The sequence below is a fragment of the Anomaloglossus baeobatrachus genome, chromosome 9 (genome assembly GCF_048569485.1).
Source record: "Anomaloglossus baeobatrachus isolate aAnoBae1 chromosome 9, aAnoBae1.hap1, whole genome shotgun sequence".
NCBI classification, from domain to species: Eukaryota; Metazoa; Chordata; class Amphibia; order Anura; family Aromobatidae; genus Anomaloglossus; species Anomaloglossus baeobatrachus.
Genome location: NC_134361.1, coordinates 221,440,105 through 221,463,007, shown reverse-complemented (window position 1 = coordinate 221,463,007; position 22,903 = coordinate 221,440,105). Strand labels below are relative to the sequence as shown.

Below are 22,903 nucleotides of genomic sequence, written 5' to 3'. Positions count from 1 at the left end.
CGCTTCATCAGCTTCATGAACCAGTGTCAGTGTGACCGCATGATTTCATGGTGGGATATTTCTGCTGTGACCATACAGAGCAGAAAATACAGAAAAATAAAGGATATATGGAAGAAATAAAATACCGCCCTCACCTGTCCTGGACAAACGAGGAAGGCGTCATCTCTGGCGTATACTGCAGCGAGGACACGGACTTGTTCCCCATAGAATACCGCGACTGAGAAAGGCAGAGCCATCCCTGAGAACGACACAGGGCATAGAATACCGATTATATCTGTAATAATACCGCCAGATATACACATAATACCGTCACACACAGATATGTATAATACTACCACGTATACACATAACACAGCCAGACACTGAGATATGATACAACCAGACAGTGAGATGTTATATATAATACTTCTAGATATACACATAATACTGCCAGACACTGAGATATCATGTATAATACCACCAGATATACACATAATACCACCAGACACTGAGATATCATGTATAATACCGCCACATATACACATAATACCACCAGACACTGAGATATCATGTATAATACCGCCACATATACACATAATACCACCAGACACTGAGATATCATGTATAATACCGCCACATATACACATAATACCAGACACTGAGATATCATGTATAATACCGCCAGATATACACATAATACCACCAAACACTGTGATATCATGTATAATACCGCCACATATACACATACCACCAGACACTGAGATATCATGTATAATACTGCCAGATATACAAATAATACCACCAGACACTGAGATATCATGTATAATACCACCAGATATACACATAATACCGCCAGACACTGAGATAAAATGTATAATACCGCCAGATATACACATAATACCGCCAGACACGGAGATATCATGTATAATACCGCCAGATATACACATAATACCGCCAGACACTGAGATAAAATGTATAATACCGCCAGATATACACATAATACCGCCAGACACTGAGATATCATGTATAATACTGCCAGATATACACATAATACCGCCAGACACTGAGATATCATATATAATACCGTCAGACACTGGGAAATGAGATATAACACCACCGGTGTAGCTGTATATCCGTGTATGAGACGAGCGCTCATCACTCACCTGCTCTATGACACCGTTCAGACATTGTCTCTTCTCCTTCAGATCTTCCAGGTCGTCCATCACTCTCAGGAGCAGCCGATCCAGACGCTGATTCACGTCCTCCAGAGTCTCATCCACAGAAGGCGCCATGTTTGTGGTGGAGGAACCTGAGAAGAAGCGTGAAAACTGATGTACAAATACATGTCTCAGCTGTGTATCTAATCCTATTCTGTGTGATACTGTCTGCTGAGCTGTGTATCTAATCCTCTCCTGTGTGATACTGTCTGCTGAGCTGTGTATCTAATCCTCTCCTGTGTGATACTGTCTGCTGAGCTGTATCTAATCCTATCCTGTGTGATACTGTGTGCTGAGCGGTGTATCTAATCCTGTCCTGTGTGATACTGTCTGCTGAGCTGTGTATCTAATCCTCTCCTGTGTGATACTGTCTGCTGAGCTGTGTATCTAATCCTCTCCTGTGTGATACTGTCTGCTGAGCTGTGTATCTAATCCTCTCCTGTGTGATCTGTGTGCTGAGCTGTGTATCTAATCCTGTCCTGTGTGATACTGTCTGCTGAGCTGTGTATCTAATCCTCTCCTGTGTGATACTGTCTGCTGAGCTGTGTATCTAATCCTCTCTTGTGTGATACTGTCTGCTGAGCTGTGTATCTAATCCTCTCCTGTGTGATACTGTCTGCTGAGCTGTGTATCTAATCCTCTCCTGTGTGATACTGTCTGCTGAGCTGTATCTAATCCTATCCTGTGTGATACTGTGTGCTGAGCGGTGTATCTAATCCTGTCCTGTGTGATACTGTCTGCTGAGCTGTGTATCTAATCCTCTCCTGTGTGATACTGTCTGCTGAGCTGTGTATCTAATCCTCTCCTGTGTGATACTGTCTGCTGAGCTGTGTATCTAATCCTCTCCTGTGTGATCTGTGTGCTGAGCTGTGTATCTAATCCTGTCCTGTGTGATACTGTCTGCTGAGCTGTGTATCTAATCCTCTCCTGTGTGATACTGTCTGCTGAGCTGTGTATCTAATCCTCTCTTGTGTGATACTGTCTGCTGAGCTGTGTATCTAATCCTGTCCTGTGTGATACTGTGTGCTGAGCTGTGCATCTAATCCTATCCTGTGTGATACTGTGTGCTGAGCGGTGTATCTAATCCTGTCCTGTGTGATATTGTCTGCTGAGCTGTGTATCTAATCCTCTCCTGTGTGATACTGTGTGCTGAGCTGTGTATCTAATCCTCTCCTGTGTGATGAGCTGTGTATCTAACCCTCTCCTGTGTGCTGAGCTGTGTATCTAATCCTGTCCTGTGTGATACTGTCTTCTGAGCTGTATCTAATGCTATCCTGTGTGATACTGTGTGCTGAGCGGTGTATCTAATCCTATCATGTGTGATACTGTCTGCTGAGCTGTGTATCTAATCCTGTCCTGTGTGATACTGTCTGCTGAGCTGTATCTAATCCTATCCTGTGATACTGTGTGCTGAGCGGTGTATCTAATCCTGTCCTGTGTGATACTGTCTGCTGAGCTGTGTATCTAATCCTCTCCTGTGTGATACTGTCTGCTGAGCTGTGTATCTAATCCTCTCCTGTGTGATACTGTCTGCTGAGCAGTGTATCTAATCCTCTCCTGTGTAATACTGTCTGCTGAGCCGTGTATCTAATCCTCTCCTGTGTGATACTGTCTGCTGAGCCGTGTATCTAATCCTCTCTTGTGTGATACTGTCTGCTGAGCTGTGTATCTAATCCTCTCCTGTGTGATACTGTGTGCTGAGCTGTGTACCTAATCCTCTCCTGTGTGATACTGTCTGCTGAGCTGTGTATCTAATCCTGTCCTGTGTGATACTGTCTGCTGAGCTGTGTATCTAAACCTCTCTTGTGTGATACTGTCTGCTGAGCTGTGTATCTAATCCTCTCCTGTGTGATACTGTCTGCTGAGCTGTGTATCTAATCCTGTCCTATGTGATACTGTCTGCTGAGCTGTGTATCTAATCCTCTCTTGTGTGATACTGTCTGCTGAGCTGTGTATCTAATCCTCTCCTGTGTGATACTGTCTGCTGAGTTGTGTATCTAATCCTGTCCTGTGTGATACTGTGTGCTGAGCTGTGTATCTAATCGTCTCCTGTGTGATACTGTGCGCTGAGCTGTGTATCTCATCCTCTCCTGTGTGCTGAGCTGTGTATCTAATCCTGTCCTGTGTGATACTGTCTGCTGAGCTGTGTATCTAATCCTCTCCTGTGTGATACTGTCTGCTGAGCTGTGTATCTAATCCTCTCCTGTGTGATACTGTCTGCTGAGCTGTGTATCTAATCCTCTCCTGTGTGATCTGTGTGCTGAGCTGTGTTTCTAATCCTGTCCTGTGTGATACTGTCTGCTGAGCTGTGTATCTAATCCTCTCTTGTGTGATACTGTCTGCTGAGCTTGTATCTAATCCTCTCCTGTGTGATACTGTCTGCTGAGCTGTGTATCTAATCCTCTCCTGTGTGATACTGTCTGCTGAGCTGTGTATCTAATCCTCTCTTGTGTGATACTGTCTGCTGAGCTGTGTATCTAATCCTCTTCTGTGTGATACTGTGTGCTGAGCTGTGTACCTAATCCTCTCCTGTGTGATACTGTCTGCTGAGCTGTGTATCTAATCCTGTCCTGTGTGATACTGTCTGCTGAGCTGTATCTAATCCTATCCTGTGATACTGTGTGCTGAGCGGTGTATCTAATCCTATCATGTGTGATACTGTCTGCTGAGCCGTGTATCTAATCCTCTCCTGTGTGATACTGTCTGCTGAGCCGTGTATCTAATCCTCTCCTGTGTTGAGCTGTGTATCTAATCCTCTCCAGTGTAATACTGTGTGCTGAGCCGTGTATCTAATCCTCTCGTGTGCTGAGCTGTGTATCTAATCCACTCCTGTGTAATACTGTGTGCTGAGCTGTGTATCTAATCCTCTCCTGTGTGCTGAGCTGTGTATCTAATCCTGTCCTGTGTGATACTGTCTGCTGAGCTGTATCTAATCCTCTCCTGTGTGATACTGTCTGCTGAGCTGTGTATCTAATCCTGTCCTGTGTGATACTGTCTGCTGAGCTGTATCTAATCCTCTCCTGTGTGATACTGTCTGCTGAGCCGTGTATCTAATCCTCTCCTGTGTGATACTGTCTGCTGAGCCGTGTATCTAATCCTCTCCTGTGTGATACTGTCTGCTGAGCCGTGTATCTAATCCTCTCCTGTGTGATACTGTCTGCTGAGCCGTGTATCTAATCCTCTCCTGTGTGATACTGTGTGCTGAGCTGTGTATCTAATCCTCTCCTGTGTGATACTGTGTGCTGAGCTGTGTATCTAATCCTCTCCTGTGTGATACTGTGTGCTGAGCCATGTATCTAATCCTCTCCTGTGTGATACTGTGCTGAGCTGTGTATCTAATCCTCTCCTGTGTGATACTGTCTGCTGAGCTGTGTATCTAATCCTCTCCTGTGTGATACTGTGCTGAGCTGTGTATCTAATCCTCTCCTGTGTGATACTGTGTGCTGAGCTGTGTATCTAATCCTCTCCTGTGTGATACTGTGCTGAGCTGTGTATCTAATCCTCTTCTGTGTGATACTGTCTGCTGAGCTGTGTATCTAATCCTCTCCTGTGTGATACTGTGCTGAGCTGTGTATCTAATCCTCTCCTGTGTGATACTGTGTTCTGAGCTGTGTATCTAATCCTGTCCTGTGTGATACTGTCTGCTGAGCTGTGTATCTAATCCTGTCCTGTGTGATACTGTCTGCTGAGCTGTGTATCTAATCCTCTCCTGAGTGATACTGTCTGCTGAGCTGTGTATCTAATCCTGTCCTGTGTGATACTGTCTGCTGAGCTGTGTATCTAATCCTCTCCTGTGTGATACTGTCTGCTGAGCTGTGTATCTAATCCTCTCCTGTGTGATACTGTGTGCTGCGCTGTGTATCTAATCCTCTCCTGTGTGATACTGTTTGCTGAGCTGTGTATCTAATCCTCCCCTGTGTAATACTGTCTGCTGAGCTGTGTATCTAATCCTCTCCTGTGTGATACTGTGTGCTGAGCAGTGTATCTAATCCTCTCCTGTGTGATACTGTGTGCTGAGCAGTGTATCTAATCCTCTCCTGTGTGATACTGTGTGCTGAGCTGTGTATCTAATCCTCTCCTGTGTGATACTGTCTGCTGAGCTGTGTATCTAATCCTCTCCTGTGTGATACTGTGTGCTGAGCAGTGTATCTAATCCTCTCCTGTGTGATACTGTCTGCTGAGCTGTGTATCTAATCCTGTCCTGTGTGATACTGTCTGCTGAGCTGTATCTAATCCTATCCTGTGATACTGTGTGCTGAGCGGTGTATCTAATCCTGTCCTGTGTGATACTGTCTGCTGAGCTGTGTATCTAATCCTCTCCTGTGTGATACTGTCTGCTGAGCTGTGTATCTAATCCTCTCCTGTGTGATACTGTCTGCTGAGCTGTGTATCTAATCCTCTCTTGTGTGATACTGTCTGCTGAGCTGTGTATCTAATCCTCTCCTGTGTGATCTGTGTGCTGAGCTGTGTATCTAATCCTGTCCTGTGTAATACTGTCTGCTGAGCTGTGTATCTAATCCTCTCTTGTGTGATACTGTCTGCTGAGCTGTGTATCTAATCCTCTCCTGTGTGATACTGTCTGCTGAGCTGTGTATCTAATCCTCTCCTGTGTGATACTGTCTGCTGAGCTGTGTATCTAATCCTCTCTTGTGTGATACTGTCTGCTGAGCTGTGTATCTAATCCTCTTCTGTGTGATACTGTGTGCTGAGCTGTGTACCTAATCCTCTCCTGTGTGATACTGTCTGCTGAGCTGTGTATCTAATCCTGTCCTATGTGATACTGTCTGCTGAGCTGTATCTAATCCTATCCTGTGATACTGTCTGAGCCGTGTATCTAATCCTCTCCTGTGTGATACTGTCTGCTGAGCCGTGTATCTAATCCTCTCCTGTGTGATACTGTCTGCTGAGCCGTGTATCTAATCCTCTCCTGTGTTGAGCTGTGTATCTAATCCTCTCCAGTGTAATACTGTGTGCTGAGCCGTGTATCTAATCCTCTCATGTGCTGAGCTGTGTATCTAATCCTCTCCTATGTAATACTGTGTGCTGAGCTGTGTATCTAATCCTCTCCTGTGTGCTGAGCTGTGTATCTAATCCTGTCCTGTGTGATACTGTCTACTGAGCTGTGTATCTAATCCTGTCCTGTGTGATACTGTCTGCTGAGCTGTATCTAATCCTCTCCTGTGTGATACTGTCTGCTGAGCCGTGTATCTAATCCTCTCCTGTGTGATACTGTCTGCTGAGCCGTGTATCTAATCCTCTCCTGTGTGATACTGTGTGCTGAGCTGTGTATCTAATCCTCTCCTGTGTGATACTGTGTGCTGAGCTGTGTATCTAATCCTCTCCTGTGAGATACTGTGCTGAGCTGTGTATCTAATCCTCTCCTGTGTGATACTGTGTGCTGAGCTGTGTATCTAATCCTCTCCTGTGTGATACTGTGCTGAGCTGTGTATCTAATCCTCTCCTGTGTGATACTGTGCTGAGCTGTGTATCTAATCCTCTCCTGTGTGATACTGTCTGCTGAGCTGTGTATCTAATCCTCTCCTGTGTGATACTGTGTGCTGAGCTGTGTACCTAATCCTCTCCTGTGTGATACTGTCTGCTGAGCTGTGTATCTAATCCTGTCCTGTGTGATACTGTCTGCTGAGCTGTGTATCTAATCCTCTCCTGTGTGATACTGTCTGCTGAGCCATGTATCTAATCCTGTCCTGTGTGATACTGTTTGCTGAGCCGTGTATCTAATCCTCTCCTGTGTAATACTGTCTGCTGAGCCGTGTATCTAATCCTCTCCTGTGTGATACTGTCTGCTGAGCCGTGTATCTAATCCTCTCCTGTGTTGAGCTGTGTATCTAATCCTCTCCAGTGTAATACTGTGTGCTGAGCCGAGTATCTAATCCTCTCGTGTGCTGAGCTCTGTATCTAATCCTCTCCTGTGTAATACTGTGTGCTGAGCTGTGTATCTAATCCTGTCCTGTGTGATACTGTCTGCTGAGCTGTGTATCTAATCCTGTCCTGTGTGATACTGTCTGCTGAGCTGTACCTAATCCTATCCTGTGTGATACTGTGTGCTGAGCGGTGTATCTAATCCTCTCCTGGGTGATACTGTGTGCTGAGCTGTGTATCTCATCCTCTCCTGTGTGATACTGTGTGCTGAGCTGTGTATCTAATCCTCTCCTGTGTGCTGAGCTGTGTATCTAATCCTGTCCTGTGTGATACTGTCTGCTGAGCTGTATCTAATGCTATCCTGTGTGATACTGTGTGCTGAGCGGTGTATCTAATCCTATCCTGTGTGATACTGTGTGCTGAGCGGTGTATCTAATCCTCTCCTGGGTGATACTGTGTGCTGAGCTGTGTATCTCATCCTCTCCTGTGTGATACTGTGTGCTGAGCTGTGTATCTAATCCTCTCCTGTGTGATACTGTCTGCTGAGCTGTGTATCTAATCCTGTCCTGTGTGATACTGTCTGCTGAGCTGTATCTAATCCTATCCTGTGATACTGTGTGCTGAGCGGTGTATCTAATCCTGTCCTGTGTGATACTGTCTGCTGAGCTGTGTATCTAATCCTCTCCTGTGTGATACTGTCTGCTGAGCTGTGTATCTAATCCTCTCCTGTGTGATACTGTCTGCTGAGCTGTGTATCTAATCCTCTCTTGTGTGATACTGTCTGCTGAGCTGTGTATCTAATCCTCTCCTGTGTGATCTGTGTGCTGAGCTGTGTATCTAATCCTGTCCTGTGTGATACTGTCTGCTGAGCTGTGTATCTAATCCTCTCTTGTGTGATACTGTCTGCTGAGCTGTGTATCTAATCCTCTCCTGTGTGATACTGTCTGCTGAGCTGTGTATCTAATCCTCTCTTGTGTGATACTGTCTGCTGAGCTGTGTATCTAATCCTCTTCTGTGTGATACTGTGTGCTGAGCTGTGTACCTAATCCTCTCCTGTGTGATACTGTCTGCTGAGCTGTGTATCTAATCCTGTCCTGTGTGATACTGTCTGCTGAGCTGTATCTAATCCTATCCTGTGATACTGTGTGCTGAGCGGTGTATCTAATCCTATCATGTGTGATACTGTCTGCTGAGCCGTGTATCTAATCCTCTCCTGTGTGATACTGTCTGCTGAGCTGTGTATCTAATCCTCTCCTGTGTGATCTGTGTGCTGAGATGTGTATCTAATCCTGTCCTGTGTGATACTGTCTGCTGAGCTGTGTATCTAATCCTCTCTTGTGTGATACTGTCTGCTGAGCTGTGTATCTAATCCTCTCCTGTGTGATACTGTCTGCTGAGCTGTGTATCTAATCCTCTCCTGTGTGATACTGTCTGCTGAGCTGTGTATCTAATCCTCTCTTGTGTGATACTGTCTGCTGAGCTGTGTATCTAATCCTCTGCTGTGTGATACTGTGTGCTGAGCTGTGTATCTAATCCTCTCCTGTGTGATACTGTGCTGAGCTGTGTATCTAATCCTCTCCTGTGTGATACTGTGTGCTGAGCTGTGTATCTAATCCTCTCCTGTGTGATACTGTGTGCTGAGCCATGTATCTAATCCTCTCCTGTGTGATACTGTCTGCTGAGCTGTGTATCTAATCCTGTCCTGTGTGATACTGTCTGCTGAGCTGTATCTAATCCTATCCTGTGATACTGTGTGCTGAGCTGTGTATCTAATCCTGTCCTGTGTGATACTGTCTGCTGAGCTGTGTATCTAATCCTCTCCTGTGTGATACTGTCTGCTGAGCTGTGTATCTAATCCTCTCCTGTGTGATACTGTCTGCTGAGCTGTGTATCTAATCCTCTCCTGTGTGATACTGTCTGCTGAGCTGTGTATCTAATCCTCTCTTGTGTGATACTGTCTGCTGAGCTGTGTATCTAATCCTCTCCTGTGTGATCTGTGCTGAGCTGTGTATCTAATCCTGTCCTGTGTGATACTGTCTGCTGAACTGTGTATCTAATCCTCTCTTGTGTAATACTGTCTGCTGAGCTGTGTATCTAATCCTCTCCTGTGTGATACTGTCTGCTGAGCTGTGTATCTAATCCTCTCCTGTGTGATACTGTCTGCTGAGCTGTGTATCTAATCCTCTCCTGTGTGATCTGTGCTGAGCTGTGTATCTAATCCTGTCCTGTGTGATACTGTCTGCTGAACTGTGTATCTAATCCTCTCTTGTGTGATACTGTCTGCTGAGCTGTGTATCTAACCCTCTCCTGTGTAATACTGTCTGCTGAGCCGTGTATCTAATCCTCTCCTGTGTGATACTGTCTGCTGAGCCGTGTATCTAATCCTCTCCTGTGTTGAGCTGTGTATCTAATCCTCTCCAGTGTAATACTGTGTGCTGAGCCGAGTATCTAATCCTCTCGTGTGCTGAGCTGTGTATCTAATCCTCTCCTGTGTAATACTGTGTGCTGAGCTGTGTATCTAATCCTGTCCTGTGTGATACTGTCTGCTGAGCTGTGTATCTAATCCTGTCCTGTGTGATACTGTCTGCTGAGCTGTATCTAATCCTCTCCTGGGTGATACTGTGTGCTGAGCTGTGTATCTCATCCTCTCCTGTGTGATACTGTGTGCTGAGCTGTGTATCTAATCCTCTCCTGTGTGCTGAGCTGTGTATCTAATCCTGTCCTGTGTGATACTGTCTGCTGAGCTGTATCTAATGCTATCCTGTGTGATACTGTGTGCTGAGCGGTGTATCTAATCCTATCATGTGTGATACTGTCTGCTGGGCTGTGTATCTAATCCTCTCCTGTGTGATACTGTCTGCTGAGCTGTGTATCTAATCCTCTCCTGTGTGATACTGTCTGCTGAGCTGTGTATCTAATCCTGTCCTGTGTGATACTGTCTGCTGAGCTGTATCTAATCCTATCCTGTGATACTGTGTGCTGAGCGGTGTATCTAATCCTGTCCTGTGTGATACTGTCTGCTGAGCTGTGTATCTAATCCTCTCCTGTGTGATACTGTCTGCTGAGCTGTGTATCTAATCCTCTCCTGTGTGATACTGTCTGCTGAGCTGTGTATCTAATCCTCTCCTGTGTGATCTGTGTGCTGAGCTGTGTTTCTAATCCTGTCCTGTGTGATACTGTCTGCTGAGCTGTGTATCTAATCCTCTCTTGTGTGATACTGTCTGCTGAGCTGTGTATCTAATCCTCTCCTGTGTGATACTGTCTGCTGAGCTGTGTATCTAATCCTCTCTTGTGTGATACTGTCTGCTGAGCTGTGTATCTAATCCTCTTCTGTGTGATACTGTGTGCTGAGCTGTGTACCTAATCCTCTCCTGTGTGATACTGTCTGCTGAGCTGTGTATCTAATCCTGTCCTGTGTGATACTGTCTGCTGAGCTGTATCTAATCCTATCCTGTGATACTGTGTGCTGAGCGGTGTATCTAATCCTATCATGTGTGATACTGTCTGCTGAGCCGTGTATCTAATCCTCTCCTGTGTGATACTGTCTGCCGAGCCGTGTATCTAATCCTCTCCTGTGTTGAGCTGTGTATCTAATCCTCTCCAGTGTAATACTGTGTGCTGAGCCGTGTATCTAATCCTCTCGTGTGCTGAGCTGTGTATCTAATCCACTCCTGTGTAATACTGTGTGCTGAGCTGTGTATCTAATCCTCTCCTGTGTAATACTGTGTGCTGAGCTGTGTATCTAATCCTGTCCTGTGTGATACTGTCTGCTGAGCTGTGTATCTAATCCTGTCCTGTGTGATACTGTCTGCTGAGCTGTATCTAATCCTATCCTGTGTGATACTGTGTGCTGAGCGGTGTATCTAATCCTCTCCTGGGTGATACTGTGTGCTGAGCTGTGTATCTCATCCTCTCCTGTGTGATACTGTGTGCTGAGCTGTGTATCTAATCCTCTCCTGTGTGCTGAGCTGTGTATCTAATCCTGTCCTGTGTGATACTGTCTGCTGAGCTGTATCTAATGCTATCCTGTGTGATACTGTGTGCTGAGCGGTGTATCTAATCCTATCATGTGTGATACTGTCTGCTGAGCTGTGTATCTAATCCTGTCCTGTGTGATACTGTCTGCTGAGCTGTATCTAATCCTATCCTGTGATACTGTGTGCTGAGCGGTGTATCTAATCCTGTCCTGTGTGATACTGTCTGCTGAGCTGTGTATCTAATCCTCTCCTGTGTGATACTGTCTGCTGAGCTGTGTATCTAATCCTCTCCTGTGTGATACTGTCTGCTGAGCTGTGTATCTAATCCTCTCCTGTGTGATCTGTGTGCTGAGCTGTGTTTCTAATCCTGTCCTGTGTGATACTGTCTGCTGAGCTGTGTATCTAATCCTCTCTTGTGTGATACTGTCTGCTGAGCTGTGTATCTAATCCTCTCCTGTGTGATACTGTCTGCTGAGCTGTGTATCTAATCCTCTCTTGTGTGATACTGTCTGCTGAGCTGTGTATCTAATCCTCTTCTGTGTGATACTGTGTGCTGAGCTGTGTACCTAATCCTCTCCTGTGTGATACTGTCTGCTGAGCTGTGTATCTAATCCTGTCCTGTGTGATACTGTCTGCTGCGCTGTATCTAATCCTATCCTGTGATACTGTGTGCTGAGCGGTGTATCTAATCCTATCATGTGTGATACTGTCTGCTGAGCCGTGTATCTAATCCTCTCCTGTGTGATACTGTCTGCTGAGCTGTGTATCTAATCCTCTCCTGTGTGATACTGTCTGCTGAGCTGTGTATCTAATCCTCTCTTGTGCGATTCTGTGTGCTGAGCTGTGTATCTAATCCTCTCCTGTGTGATACTGTCTGCTGAGCTGTGTATCTAATCCTCTCCTGTGTGATACTGTGTGCTGAGCTGTGTATCTAATCCTCTCCTGTGTGATACTGTGCTGAGCTGTGTATCTAATCCTCTCCTGTGTGATACTGTGCTGAGCTGTGTATCTAATCCTCTCCTGTGTGATACTGTCTGCTGAGCTGTGTATCTAATCCTCTCCTGTGTGATACTGTGTGCTGAGCTGTGTACCTAATCCTCTCCTGTGTGATACTGTCTGCTGAGCTGTGTATCTAATCCTGTCCTGTGTGATACTGTCTGCTGAGCTGTATCTAATCCTATCCTGTGATACTGTGTGCTGAGCGGTGTATCTAATCCTATCATGTGTGATACTGTCTGCTGAGCCGTGTATCTAATCCTCTCCTGTGTGATACTGTCTGCTGAGCCGTGTATCTAATCCTCTCCTGTGTGATACTGTCTGCTGAGCCGTGTATCTAATCCTCTCCTGTGTGATACTGTCTGCTGAGCTGTGTATCTAATCCTCTCCTGTGTGATACTGTCTGCTGAGCCGTGTATCTAATCCTCTCCTGTGTTGAGCTGTGTATCTAATCCTCTCCAGTGTAATACTGTGTGCTAAGCCGTGTATCTAATCCTCTCGTGTGCTGAGCTGTGTATCTAATCCTCTCCTATGTAATACTGTGTGCTGAGCTGTGTATCTAATCCTCTCCTGTGTGCTGAGCTGTGTATCTAATCCTGTCCTGTGTGATACTGTCTGCTGAGCTGTATCTAATCCTCTCCTGTGTGATACTGTCTGCTGAGCCGTGTATCTAATCCTCTCCTGTGTGATACTGTCTGCTGAGCCGTGTATCTAATCCTCTCCTGTGTGATACTGTGTGCTGAGCTGTGTATCTAATCCTCTCCTGTGTGATACTGTGTGCTGAGCTGTGTATCTAATCCTCTCCTGTGTGATACTGTGCTGAGCTGTGTATCTAATCCTCTCCTGTGTGATACTGTGTGCTGAGCTGTGTATCTAATCCTCTCCTGTGTGATACTGTGCTGAGCTGTGTATCTAATCCTCTCCTGTGTGATACTGTGCTGAGCTGTGTATCTAATCCTCTCCTGTGTGATACTGTCTGCTGAGCTGTGTATCTAATCCTCTCCTGTGTGATACTGTGTGCTGAGCTGTGTACCTAATCCTCTCCTGTGTGATACTGTCTGCTGAGCTGTGTATCTAATCCTGTCCTGTGTGATACTGTCTGCTGAGCTGTGTATCTAATCCTCTCCTGTGTGATACTGTCTGCTGAGCCATGTATCTAATCCTGTCCTGTGTGATACTGTTTGCTGAGCCGTGTATCTAATCCTCTCCTGTGTAATACTGTCTGCTGAGCCGTGTATCTAATCCTCTCCTGTGTGATACTGTCTGCTGAGCCGTGTATCTAATCCTCTCCTGTGTTGAGCTGTGTATCTAATCCTCTCCAGTGTAATACTGTGTGCTGAGCCGAGTATCTAATCCTCTCGTGTGCTGAGCTGTGTATCTAATCCTCTCCTGTGTAATACTGTGTGCTGAGCTGTGTATCTAATCCTGTCCTGTGTGATACTGTCTGCTGAGCTGTGTATCTAATCCTGTCCTGTGTGATACTGTCTGCTGAGCTGTATCTAATCCTCTCCTGGGTGATACTGTGTGCTGAGCTGTGTATCTCATCCTCTCCTGTGTGATACTGTGTGCTGAGCTGTGTATCTAATCCTCTCCTGTGTGCTGAGCTGTGTATCTAATCCTGTCCTGTGTGATACTGTCTGCTGAGCTGTATCTAATGCTATCCTGTGTGATACTGTGTGCTGAGCGGTGTATCTAATCCTATCATGTGTGATACTGTCTGCTGAGCTGTGTATCTAATCCTGTCCTGTGTGATACTGTCTGCTGAGCTGTATCTAATCCTATCCTGTGATACTGTGTGCTGAGCGGTGTATCTAATCCTGTCCTGTGTGATACTGTCTGCTGAGCTGTGTATCTAATCCTCTCCTGTGTGATACTGTCTGCTGAGCTGTGTAGTTAATCCTCTCCTGTGTGATACTGTCTGCTGAGCTGTGTATCTAATCCTCTCCTGTGTGATCTGTGTGCTGAGCTGTGTTTCTAATCCTGTCCTGTGTGATACTGTCTGCTGAGCTGTGTATCTAATCCTCTCTTGTGTGATACTGTCTGCTGAGCTGTGTATCTAATCCTCTCCTGTGTGATACTGTCTGCTGAGCTGTATCTAATCCTATCCTGTGATACTGTGTGCTGAGCGGTGTATCTAATCCTGTCCTGTGTGATACTGTCTGCTGAGCTGTGTATCTAATCCTCTCCTGTGTGATACTGTCTGCTGAGCTGTGTAGTTAATCCTCTCCTGTGTGATACTGTCTGCTGAGCTGTGTATCTAATCCTCTCCTGTGTGATCTGTGTGCTGAGCTGTGTTTCTAATCCTCTCCTGTGTGATACTGTCTGCTGAGCTGTGTATCTAATCCTCTCCTGTGTGATACTGTCTGCTGAGCTGTGTATCTAATCCTCTCTTGTGTGATACTGTCTGCTGAGCTTTGTATCTAATCCTCTTCTGTGTGATACTGTGTGCTGAGCTGTGTACCTAATCCTCTCCTGTGTGATACTGTCTGCTGAGCTGTGTATCTAATCCTGTCCTGTGTGATACTGTCTGCTGAGCTGTATCTAATCCTATCCTGTGATACTGTGTGCTGAGCGGTGTATCTAATCCTATCATGTGTGATACTGTCTGCTGAGCCGTGTATCTAATCCTCTCCTGTGTGATACTGTCTGCTGAGCCGTGTATCTAATCCTCTCCTGTGTTGAGCTGTGTATCTAATCCTCTCCAGTGTAATACTGTGTGCTGAGCCGTGTATCTAATCCTCTCGTGTGCTGAGCTGTGTATCTAATCCTCTCCTGTGTAATACTGTGTGCTGAGCTGTGTATCTAATCCTCTCCTGTGTGCTGAGCTGTGTATCTAATCCTGTCCTGTGTGATACTGTCTGCTGAGCCGTGTATCTAATCCTCTCCTGTGTGATACTGTCTGCTGAGCCGTGTATCTAATCCTCTCCTGTGTGATACTGTGTGCTGAGCTGTGTATCTAATCCTCTCCTGTGTGATACTGTGTGCTGAGCTGTGTATCTAATCCTCTCCTGTGTGATACTGTGTGCTGAGCTGTGTATCTAATCCTCTCCTGTGTGATACTGTGTGCTGAGCCATGTATCTAATCCTCTCCTGTGTGATACTGTGCTGAGCTGTGTATCTAATCCTCTCCTGTGTGATACTGTCTGCTGAGCTGTGTATCTAATCCTCTCCTGTGTGATACTGTGCTGAGCTGTGTATCTAATCCTCTCCTGTGTGATACTGTGTGCTGAGCTGTGTATCTAATCCTCTCCTGTGTGATACTGTGCTGAGCTGTGTATCTAATCCTCTTCTGTGTGATACTGTCTGCTGAGCTGTGTATCTAATCCTCTCCTGTGTGATACTGTCTGCTGAGCTGTGTATCTAATCCTCTCCTGTGTGATACTGTGTGCTGAGCTGTGTATCTAATCCTGTCCTGTGTGATACTGTCTGCTGAGCTGTGTATCTAATCCTGTCCTGTGTGATACTGTCTGCTGAGCTGTGTATCTAATCCTGTCCTGTGTGATACTGTCTGCTGAGCTGTGTATCTAATCCTCTCCTGTGTGATACTGTCTGCTGAGCTGTGTATCTAATCCTCTCCTGTGTGATACTGTGTGCTGCGCTGTGTATCTAATCCTCTCCTGTGTGATACTGTTTGCTGAGCTGTGTATCTAATCCTCCCCTGTGTGATACTGTCTGCTGAGCTGTGTATCTAATCCTCTCCTGTGTGATACTGTGTGCTGAGCAGTGTATCTAATCCTCTCCTGTGTGATACTGTGTGCTGAGCAGTGTATCTAATCCTCTCCTGTGTGATACTGTCTGCTGAGCTGTGTATCTAATCCTCTCCTGTGTGATACTGTCTGCTGAGCTGTGTATCTAATCCTCTCCTGTGTGATACTGTGTGCTGAGCAGTGTATCTAATCCTCTCCTGTGTGATACTGTCTGCTGAGCTGTGTATCTAATCCTGTCCTGTGTGATACTGTCTGCTGAGCTGTATCTAATCCTATCCTGTGATACTGTGTGCTGAGCGGTGTATCTAATCCTGTCCTGTGTGATACTGTCTGCTGAGCTGTGTATCTAATCCTCTCCTGTGTGATACTGTCTGCTGAGCTGTGTATCTAATCCTCTCCTGTGTGATACTGTCTGCTGAGCTGTGTATCTAATCCTCTCTTGTGTGATACTGTCTGCTGAGCTGTGTATCTAATCCTCTCCTGTGTGATCTGTGTGCTGAGCTGTGTATCTAATCCTGTCCTGTGTGATACTGTCTGCTGAGCTGTGTATCTAATCCTCTCTTGTGTGATACTGTCTGCTGAGCTGTGTATCTAATCCTCTCCTGTGTGATACTGTCTGCTGAGCTGTGTATCTAATCCTCTCCTGTGTGATACTGTCTGCTGAGCTGTGTATCTAATCCTCTCTTGTGTGATACTGTCTGCTGAGCTGTGTATCTAATCCTCTTCTGTGTGATACTGTGTGCTGAGCTGTGTACCTAATCCTCTCCTGTGTGATACTGTCTGCTGAGCTGTGTATCTAATCCTGTCCTATGTGATACTGTCTGCTGAGCTGTATCTAATCCTATCCTGTGATACTGTGTGCTGAGCGGTGTATCTAATCCTATCATGTGTGATACTGTCTGCTGAGCCGTGTATCTAATCCTCTCCTGTGTGATACTGTCTGCTGAGCCGTGTATCTAATCCTCTCCTGTGTGATACTGTGTGCTGAGCTGTGTATCTAATCCTCTGCTGTGTGATACTGTGTGCTGAGCTGTGTATCTAATCCTCTCCTGTGTGATACTGTGCTGAGCTGTGTATCTAATCCTCTCCTGTGTGATACTGTGTGCTGAGCTGTGTATCTAATCCTCTCCTGTGTGATACTGTGTGCTGAGCCATGTATCTAATCCTCTCCTGTGTGATACTGTCTGCTGAGCTGTGTATCTAATCCTGTCCTGTGTGATACTGTCTGCTGAGCTGTATCTAATCCTATCCTGTGATACTGTGTGCTGAGCTGTGTATCTAATCCTGTCCTGTGTGATACTGTCTGCTGAGCTGTGTATCTAATCCTCTCCTGTGTGATACTGTCTGCTGAGCTGTGTATCTAATCCTCTCCTGTGTGATACTGTCTGCTGAGCTGTGTATCTAATCCTCTCCTGTGTGATACTGTCTGCTGAGCTGTGTATCTAATCCTCTCTTGTGTGATACTGTCTGCTGAGCTGTGTATCTAATCCTCTCCTGTGTGATCTGTGCTGAGTTGTGTATCTAATCCTGTCCTGTGTGATACTGTCTGCTGAACTGTGTATCTAATCCTCTCTTGTGTGATACTGTCTGCTGAGCTGTGTATCTAATCCTCTCCTGTGTGATACTGTCTGCTGAGCTGTGTATCTAATCCTCTCCTGTGTGATACTGTCTGCTGAGCTGTGTATCTAATCCTCTCTTGTGCGATACTGTGTGCTGAGCTGTGTACCTAATCCTCTCCTGTGTGATACTGTCTGCTGAGCTGTGTATCTAATCCTGTCCTGTGTGATACTGTCTGCTGAGCTGTATCTAATCCTATCCTGTGATACTGTGTGCTGAGCGGTGTATCTAATCCTATCATGTGTGATACTGTCTGCTGAGCCGTGTATCTAATCCTCTCCTGTGTGATACTGTCTGCTGAGCCGTGTATCTAATCCTCTCCTGTGTTGAGCTGTGTATCTAATCCTCTCCAGTGTAATACTGTGTGCTGAGCCGTGTATCTAATCCTCTCGTGTGCTGAGCTGTGTATCTAATCCTCTCCTGTGTAATACTGTGTGCTGAGCTGTGTATCTAATCCTCTCCTGTGTGCTGAGCTGTGTATCTAATCCTGTCCTGTGTGATACTGTCTGCTGAGCCGTGTATCTAATCCTCTCCTGTGTGATACTGTCTGCTGAGCCGTGTATCTAATCCTCTCCTGTGTGATACTGTGTGCTGAGCTGTGTATCTAATCCTCTCCTGTGTGATACTGTGTGCTGAGCTGTGTATCTAATCCTCTCCTGTGTGATACTGTGTGCTGAGCTGTGTATCTAATCCTCTCCTGTGTGATACTGTGTGCTGAGCCATGTATCTAATCCTCTCCTGTGTGATACTGTGCTGAGCTGTGTATCTAATCCTCTCCTGTGTGATACTGTCTGCTGAGCTGTGTATCTAATCCTCTCCTGTGTGATACTGTGCTGAGCTGTGTATCTAATCCTCTCCTGTGTGATACTGTGTGCTGAGCTGTGTATCTAATCCTCTCCTGTGTGATACTGTGCTGAGCTGTGTATCTAATCCTCTTCTGTGTGATACTGTCTGCTGAGCTGTGTATCTAATCCTCTCCTGTGTGATACTGTGCTGAGCTGTGTATCTAATCCTCTCCTGTGTGATACTGTGTGCTGAGCTGTGTATCTAATCCTGTCCTGTGTGATACTGTCTGCTGAGCTGTGTATCTAATCCTGTCCTGTGTGATACTGTCTGCTGAGCTGTGTATCTAATCCTGTCCTGTGTGATACTGTCTGCTGAGCTGTGTATCTAATCCTCTCCTGTGTGATACTGTCTGCTGAGCTGTGTATCTAATCCTCTCCTGTGTGATACTGTGTGCTGCGCTGTGTATCTAATCCTCTCCTGTGTGATACTGTTTGCTGAGCTGTGTATCTAATCCTCCCCTGTGTGATACTGTCTGCTGAGCTGTGTATCTAATCCTCTCCTGTGTGATACTGTGTGCTGAGCAGTGTATCTAATCCTCTCCTGTGTGATACTGTGTGCTGAGCAGTGTATCTAATCCTCTCCTGTGTGATACTGTCTGCTGAGCTGTGTATCTAATCCTCTCCTGTGTGATACTGTCTGCTGAGCTGTGTATCTAATCCTCTCCTGTGTGATACTGTGTGCTGAGCAGTGTATCTAATCCTCTCCTGTGTGATACTGTCTGCTGAGCTGTGTATCTAATCCTGTCCTGTGTGATACTGTCTGCTGAGCTGTATCTAATCCTATCCTGTGATAGTGTGCTGAGCGGTGTATCTAATCCTGTCCTGTGTGATACTGTCTGCTGAGCTGTGTATCTAATCCTCTCCTGTGTGATACTGTCTGCTGAGCTGTGTATCTAATCCTCTCCTGTGTGATACTGTCTGCTGAGCTGTGTATCTAATCCTCTCTTGTGTGATACTGTCTGCTGAGCTGTGTATCTAATCCTCTCCTGTGTGATCTGTGTGCTGAGCTGTGTATCTAATCCTGTCCTGTGTGATACTGTCTGCTGAGCTGTGTATCTAATCCTCTCTTGTGTGATACTGTCTGCTGAGCTGTGTATCTAATCCTCTCCTGTGTGATACTGTCTGCTGAGCTGTGTATCTAATCCTCTCCTGTGTGATACTGTCTGCTGAGCTGTGTATCTAATCCTCTCTTGTGTGATACTGTCTGCTGAGCTGTGTATCTAATCCTCTTCTGTGTGATACTGTGTGCTGAGCTGTGTACCTAATCCTCTCCTGTGTGATACTGTCTGCTGAGCTGTGTATCTAATCCTGTCCTATGTGATACTGTCTGCTGAGCTGTATCTAATCCTATCCTGTGATACTGTGTGCTGAGCGGTGTATCTAATCCTATCATGTGTGATACTGTCTGCTGATCCGTGTATCTAATCCTCTCCTGTGTGATACTGTCTGCTGAGCCGTGTATCTAATCCTCTCCTGTGTGATACTGTGTGCTGAGCTGTGTATCTAATCCTCTGCTGTGTGATACTGTGTGCTGAACTGTGTATCTAATCCTCTCTTGTGTGATACTGTCTGCTGAGCTGTGTATCTAATCCTCTCCTGTGTGATACTGTCTGCTGAGCTGTGTATCTAATCCTCTCCTGTGTGATACTGTCTGCTGAGCTGTGTATCTAATCCTCTCTTGTGCGATACTGTGTGCTGAGCTGTGTACCTAATCCTCTCCTGTGTGATACTGTCTGCTGAGCTGTGTATCTAATCCTGTCCTGTGTGATACTGTCTGCTGAGCTGTATCTAATCCTATCCTGTGATACTGTGTGCTGAGCGGTGTATCTAATCCTATCATGTGTGATACTGTCTGCTGAGCCGTGTATCTAATCCTCTCCTGTGTGATACTGTCTGCTGAGCTGTGTATCTAATCCTCTCCTGTGTGATACTGTCTGCTGAGCTGTGTATCTAATCCTCTCTTGTGCGATTCTGTGTGCTGAGCTGTGTACCTAATCCTCTCCTGTGTGATACTGTCTGCTGAGCTGTGTATCTAATCCTGTCCAGTGTGATACTGTCTGCTGAGCTGTATCTAATCCTATCCTGTGATACTGTGTGCTGAGCGGTGTATCTAATCCTATCATGTGTGATACTGTCTGCTGAGCCGTGTATCTAATCCTCTCCTGTGTGATACTGTCTGCTGAGCCGTGTATCTAATCCTCTCCTGTGTGATACTGTCTGCTGAGCCGTGTATCTAATCCTCTCCTGTGTGATACTGTCTGCTGAGCTGTGTATCTAATCCTCTCCTGTGTGATACTGTCTGCTGAGCCGTGTATCTAATCCTCTCCTGTGTTGAGCTGTGTATCTAATCCTCTCCAGTGTAATACTGTGTGCTGAGCCGTGTATCTAATCCTCTCGTGTGCTGAGCCGTGTATCTAATCCTCTCCTGTGTGATACTGTCTGCTGAGCTGTGTATCTAATCCTGTCCTGTGTGATACTGTCTGCTGAGCTGTATCTAATCCTCTCCTGTGTGATACTGTCTGCTGAGCCGTGTATCTAATCCTCTCCTGTGTGATACTGTCTGCTGAGCCGTGTATCTAATCCTCTCCTGTGTGATACTGTGTGCTGAGCTGTGTATCTAATCCTCTCCTGTGTGATATTGTGTGCTGAGCTGTGTATCTAATCCTCTCCTGTGTGATACTGTGCTGAGCTGTGTATCTAATCCTCTCCTGTGTGATACTGTGTGCTGAGCTGTGTATCTAATCCTCTCCTGTGTGATACTGTGCTGAGCTGTGTATCTAATCCTCTCCTGTGTGATACTGTGCTGAGCTGTGTATCTAATCCTCTCCTGTGTGATACTGTCTGCTGAGCTGTGTATCTAATCCTCTCCTGTGTGATACTGTGTGCTGAGCTGTGTACCTAATCCTCTCCTGTGTGATACTGTCTGCTGAGCTGTGTATCTAATCCTGTCCTGTGTGATACTGTCTGCTGAGCTGTGTATCTAATCCTCTCCTGTGTGATACTGTCTGCTGAGCCATGTATCTAATCCTGTCCTGTGTGATACTGTTTGCTGAGCCGTGTATCTAATCCTCTCCTGTGTAATACTGTCTGCTGAGCCGTGTATCTAATCCTCTCCTGTGTGATACTGTCTGCTGAGCCGTGTATCTAATCCTCTCCTGTGTTGAGCTGTGTATCTAATCCTCTCCAGTGTAATACTGTGTGCTGAGCCGAGTATCTAATCCTCTCGTGTGCTGAGCTGTGTATCTAATCCTATCCTGTGATACTGTGTGCTGAGCGGTGTATCTAATCCTATCATGTGTGATACTGTCTGCTGAGCCGTGTATCTAATCCTCTCCTGTGTGATACTGTCTGCTGAGCCGTGTATCTAATCCTCTCCTGTGTTGAGCTGTGTATCTAATCCTCTCCAGTGTAATACTGTGTGCTGAGCTGTGTATCTAATCCTCTCCTGTGTAATATTGTGTGCTGAGCTGTGTATCTAATCCTCTCCTGTGTGCTGAGCTGTGTATCTAATCCTGTCCTGTGTGATACTGTCTGCTGAGCTGTATCTAATCCTCTCCTGTGTGATACTGTCTGCTGAGCTGTGTATCTAATCCTGTCCTGTGTGATACTGTCTGCTGAGCTGTATCTAATCCTCTCCTGTGTGATACTGTCTGCTGAGCCGTGTATCTAATCCTCTCCTGTGATACTGTCTGCTGAGCCGTGTATCTAATCCTCTCCTGTGTGATACTGTCTGCTGAGCCGTGTATCTAATCCTCTCCTGTGTGATACTGTGTGCTGAGCTGTGTATCTAATCCTCTCCTGTGTGATACTGTGTGCTGAGCTGTGTATCTAATCCTCTCCTGTGTGATACTGTGTGCTGAGCTGTGTATCTAATCCTCTCCTGTGTGATACTGTGTGCTGAGCCATGTATCTAATCCTCTCCTGTGTGATACTGTGCTGAGCTGTGTATCTAATCCTCTCCTGTGTGATACTGTCTGCTGAGCTGTGTATCTAATCCTCTCCTGTGTGATACTGTGCTGAGCTGTGTATCTAATCCTCTCCTGTGTGATACTGTGTGCTGAGCTGTGTATCTAATCCTCTCCTGTGTGATACTGTGCTGAGCTGTGTATCTAATCCTCTTCTGTGTGATACTGTCTGCTGAGCTGTGTATCTAATCCTCTCCTGTGTGATACTGTGCTGAGCTGTGTATCTAATCCTCTCCTGTGTGATACTGTGTGCTGAGCTGTGTATCTAATCCTGTCCTGTGTGATACTGTCTGCTGAGCTGTGTATCTAATCCTGTCCTGTGTGATACTGTCTGCTGAGCTGTGTATCTAATCCTCTCCTGTGTGATACTGTCTGCTGAGCTGTGTATCTAATCCTCTCCTGTGTGATACTGTCTGCTGAGCTGTGTATCTAATCCTGTCCTGTGTGATACTGTCTGCTGGGCTGTGTATCTAATCCTCTCCTGTGTGATACTGTCTGCTGAGCTGTTTATCTAATCCTCTCCTGTGTGATACTGTTTGCTGAGCTGTGTATCTAATCCTCTCCTGTGTGATACTGTGTGCTGAGCTGTGTATCTAATCCTCTCCTGTGTGATACTGTCTGCTGAGCTGTGTATCTAATCCTCTCCTGTGTGATACTGTGTGCTGAGCTGTGTATCTAATCCTCTCCTGTGTGATACTGTGTGCTGCGCTGTGTATCTAA

At 45.9% G+C, this 22,903-nt stretch overlaps 1 protein-coding gene across 1 annotated transcript in view; it reads right to left on the bottom strand.

The window, feature by feature from the left end:
• The window catches only part of LOC142251618 (vacuolar ATPase assembly protein VMA22-like), a 39,364-nt gene that overhangs the window by 16,016 nt on the left and 445 nt on the right, over positions 1-22,903 (bottom strand). The window contains exons 2-3 of the mRNA XM_075324587.1: positions 1,143-1,288; positions 135-238 (exon numbers count right to left, since the gene is read on the bottom strand). Coding sequence (XP_075180702.1) covers positions 135-238; positions 1,143-1,288 — 250 coding nt within the window. The remainder of the gene's footprint in view (positions 1-134; positions 239-1,142; positions 1,289-22,903) is intronic.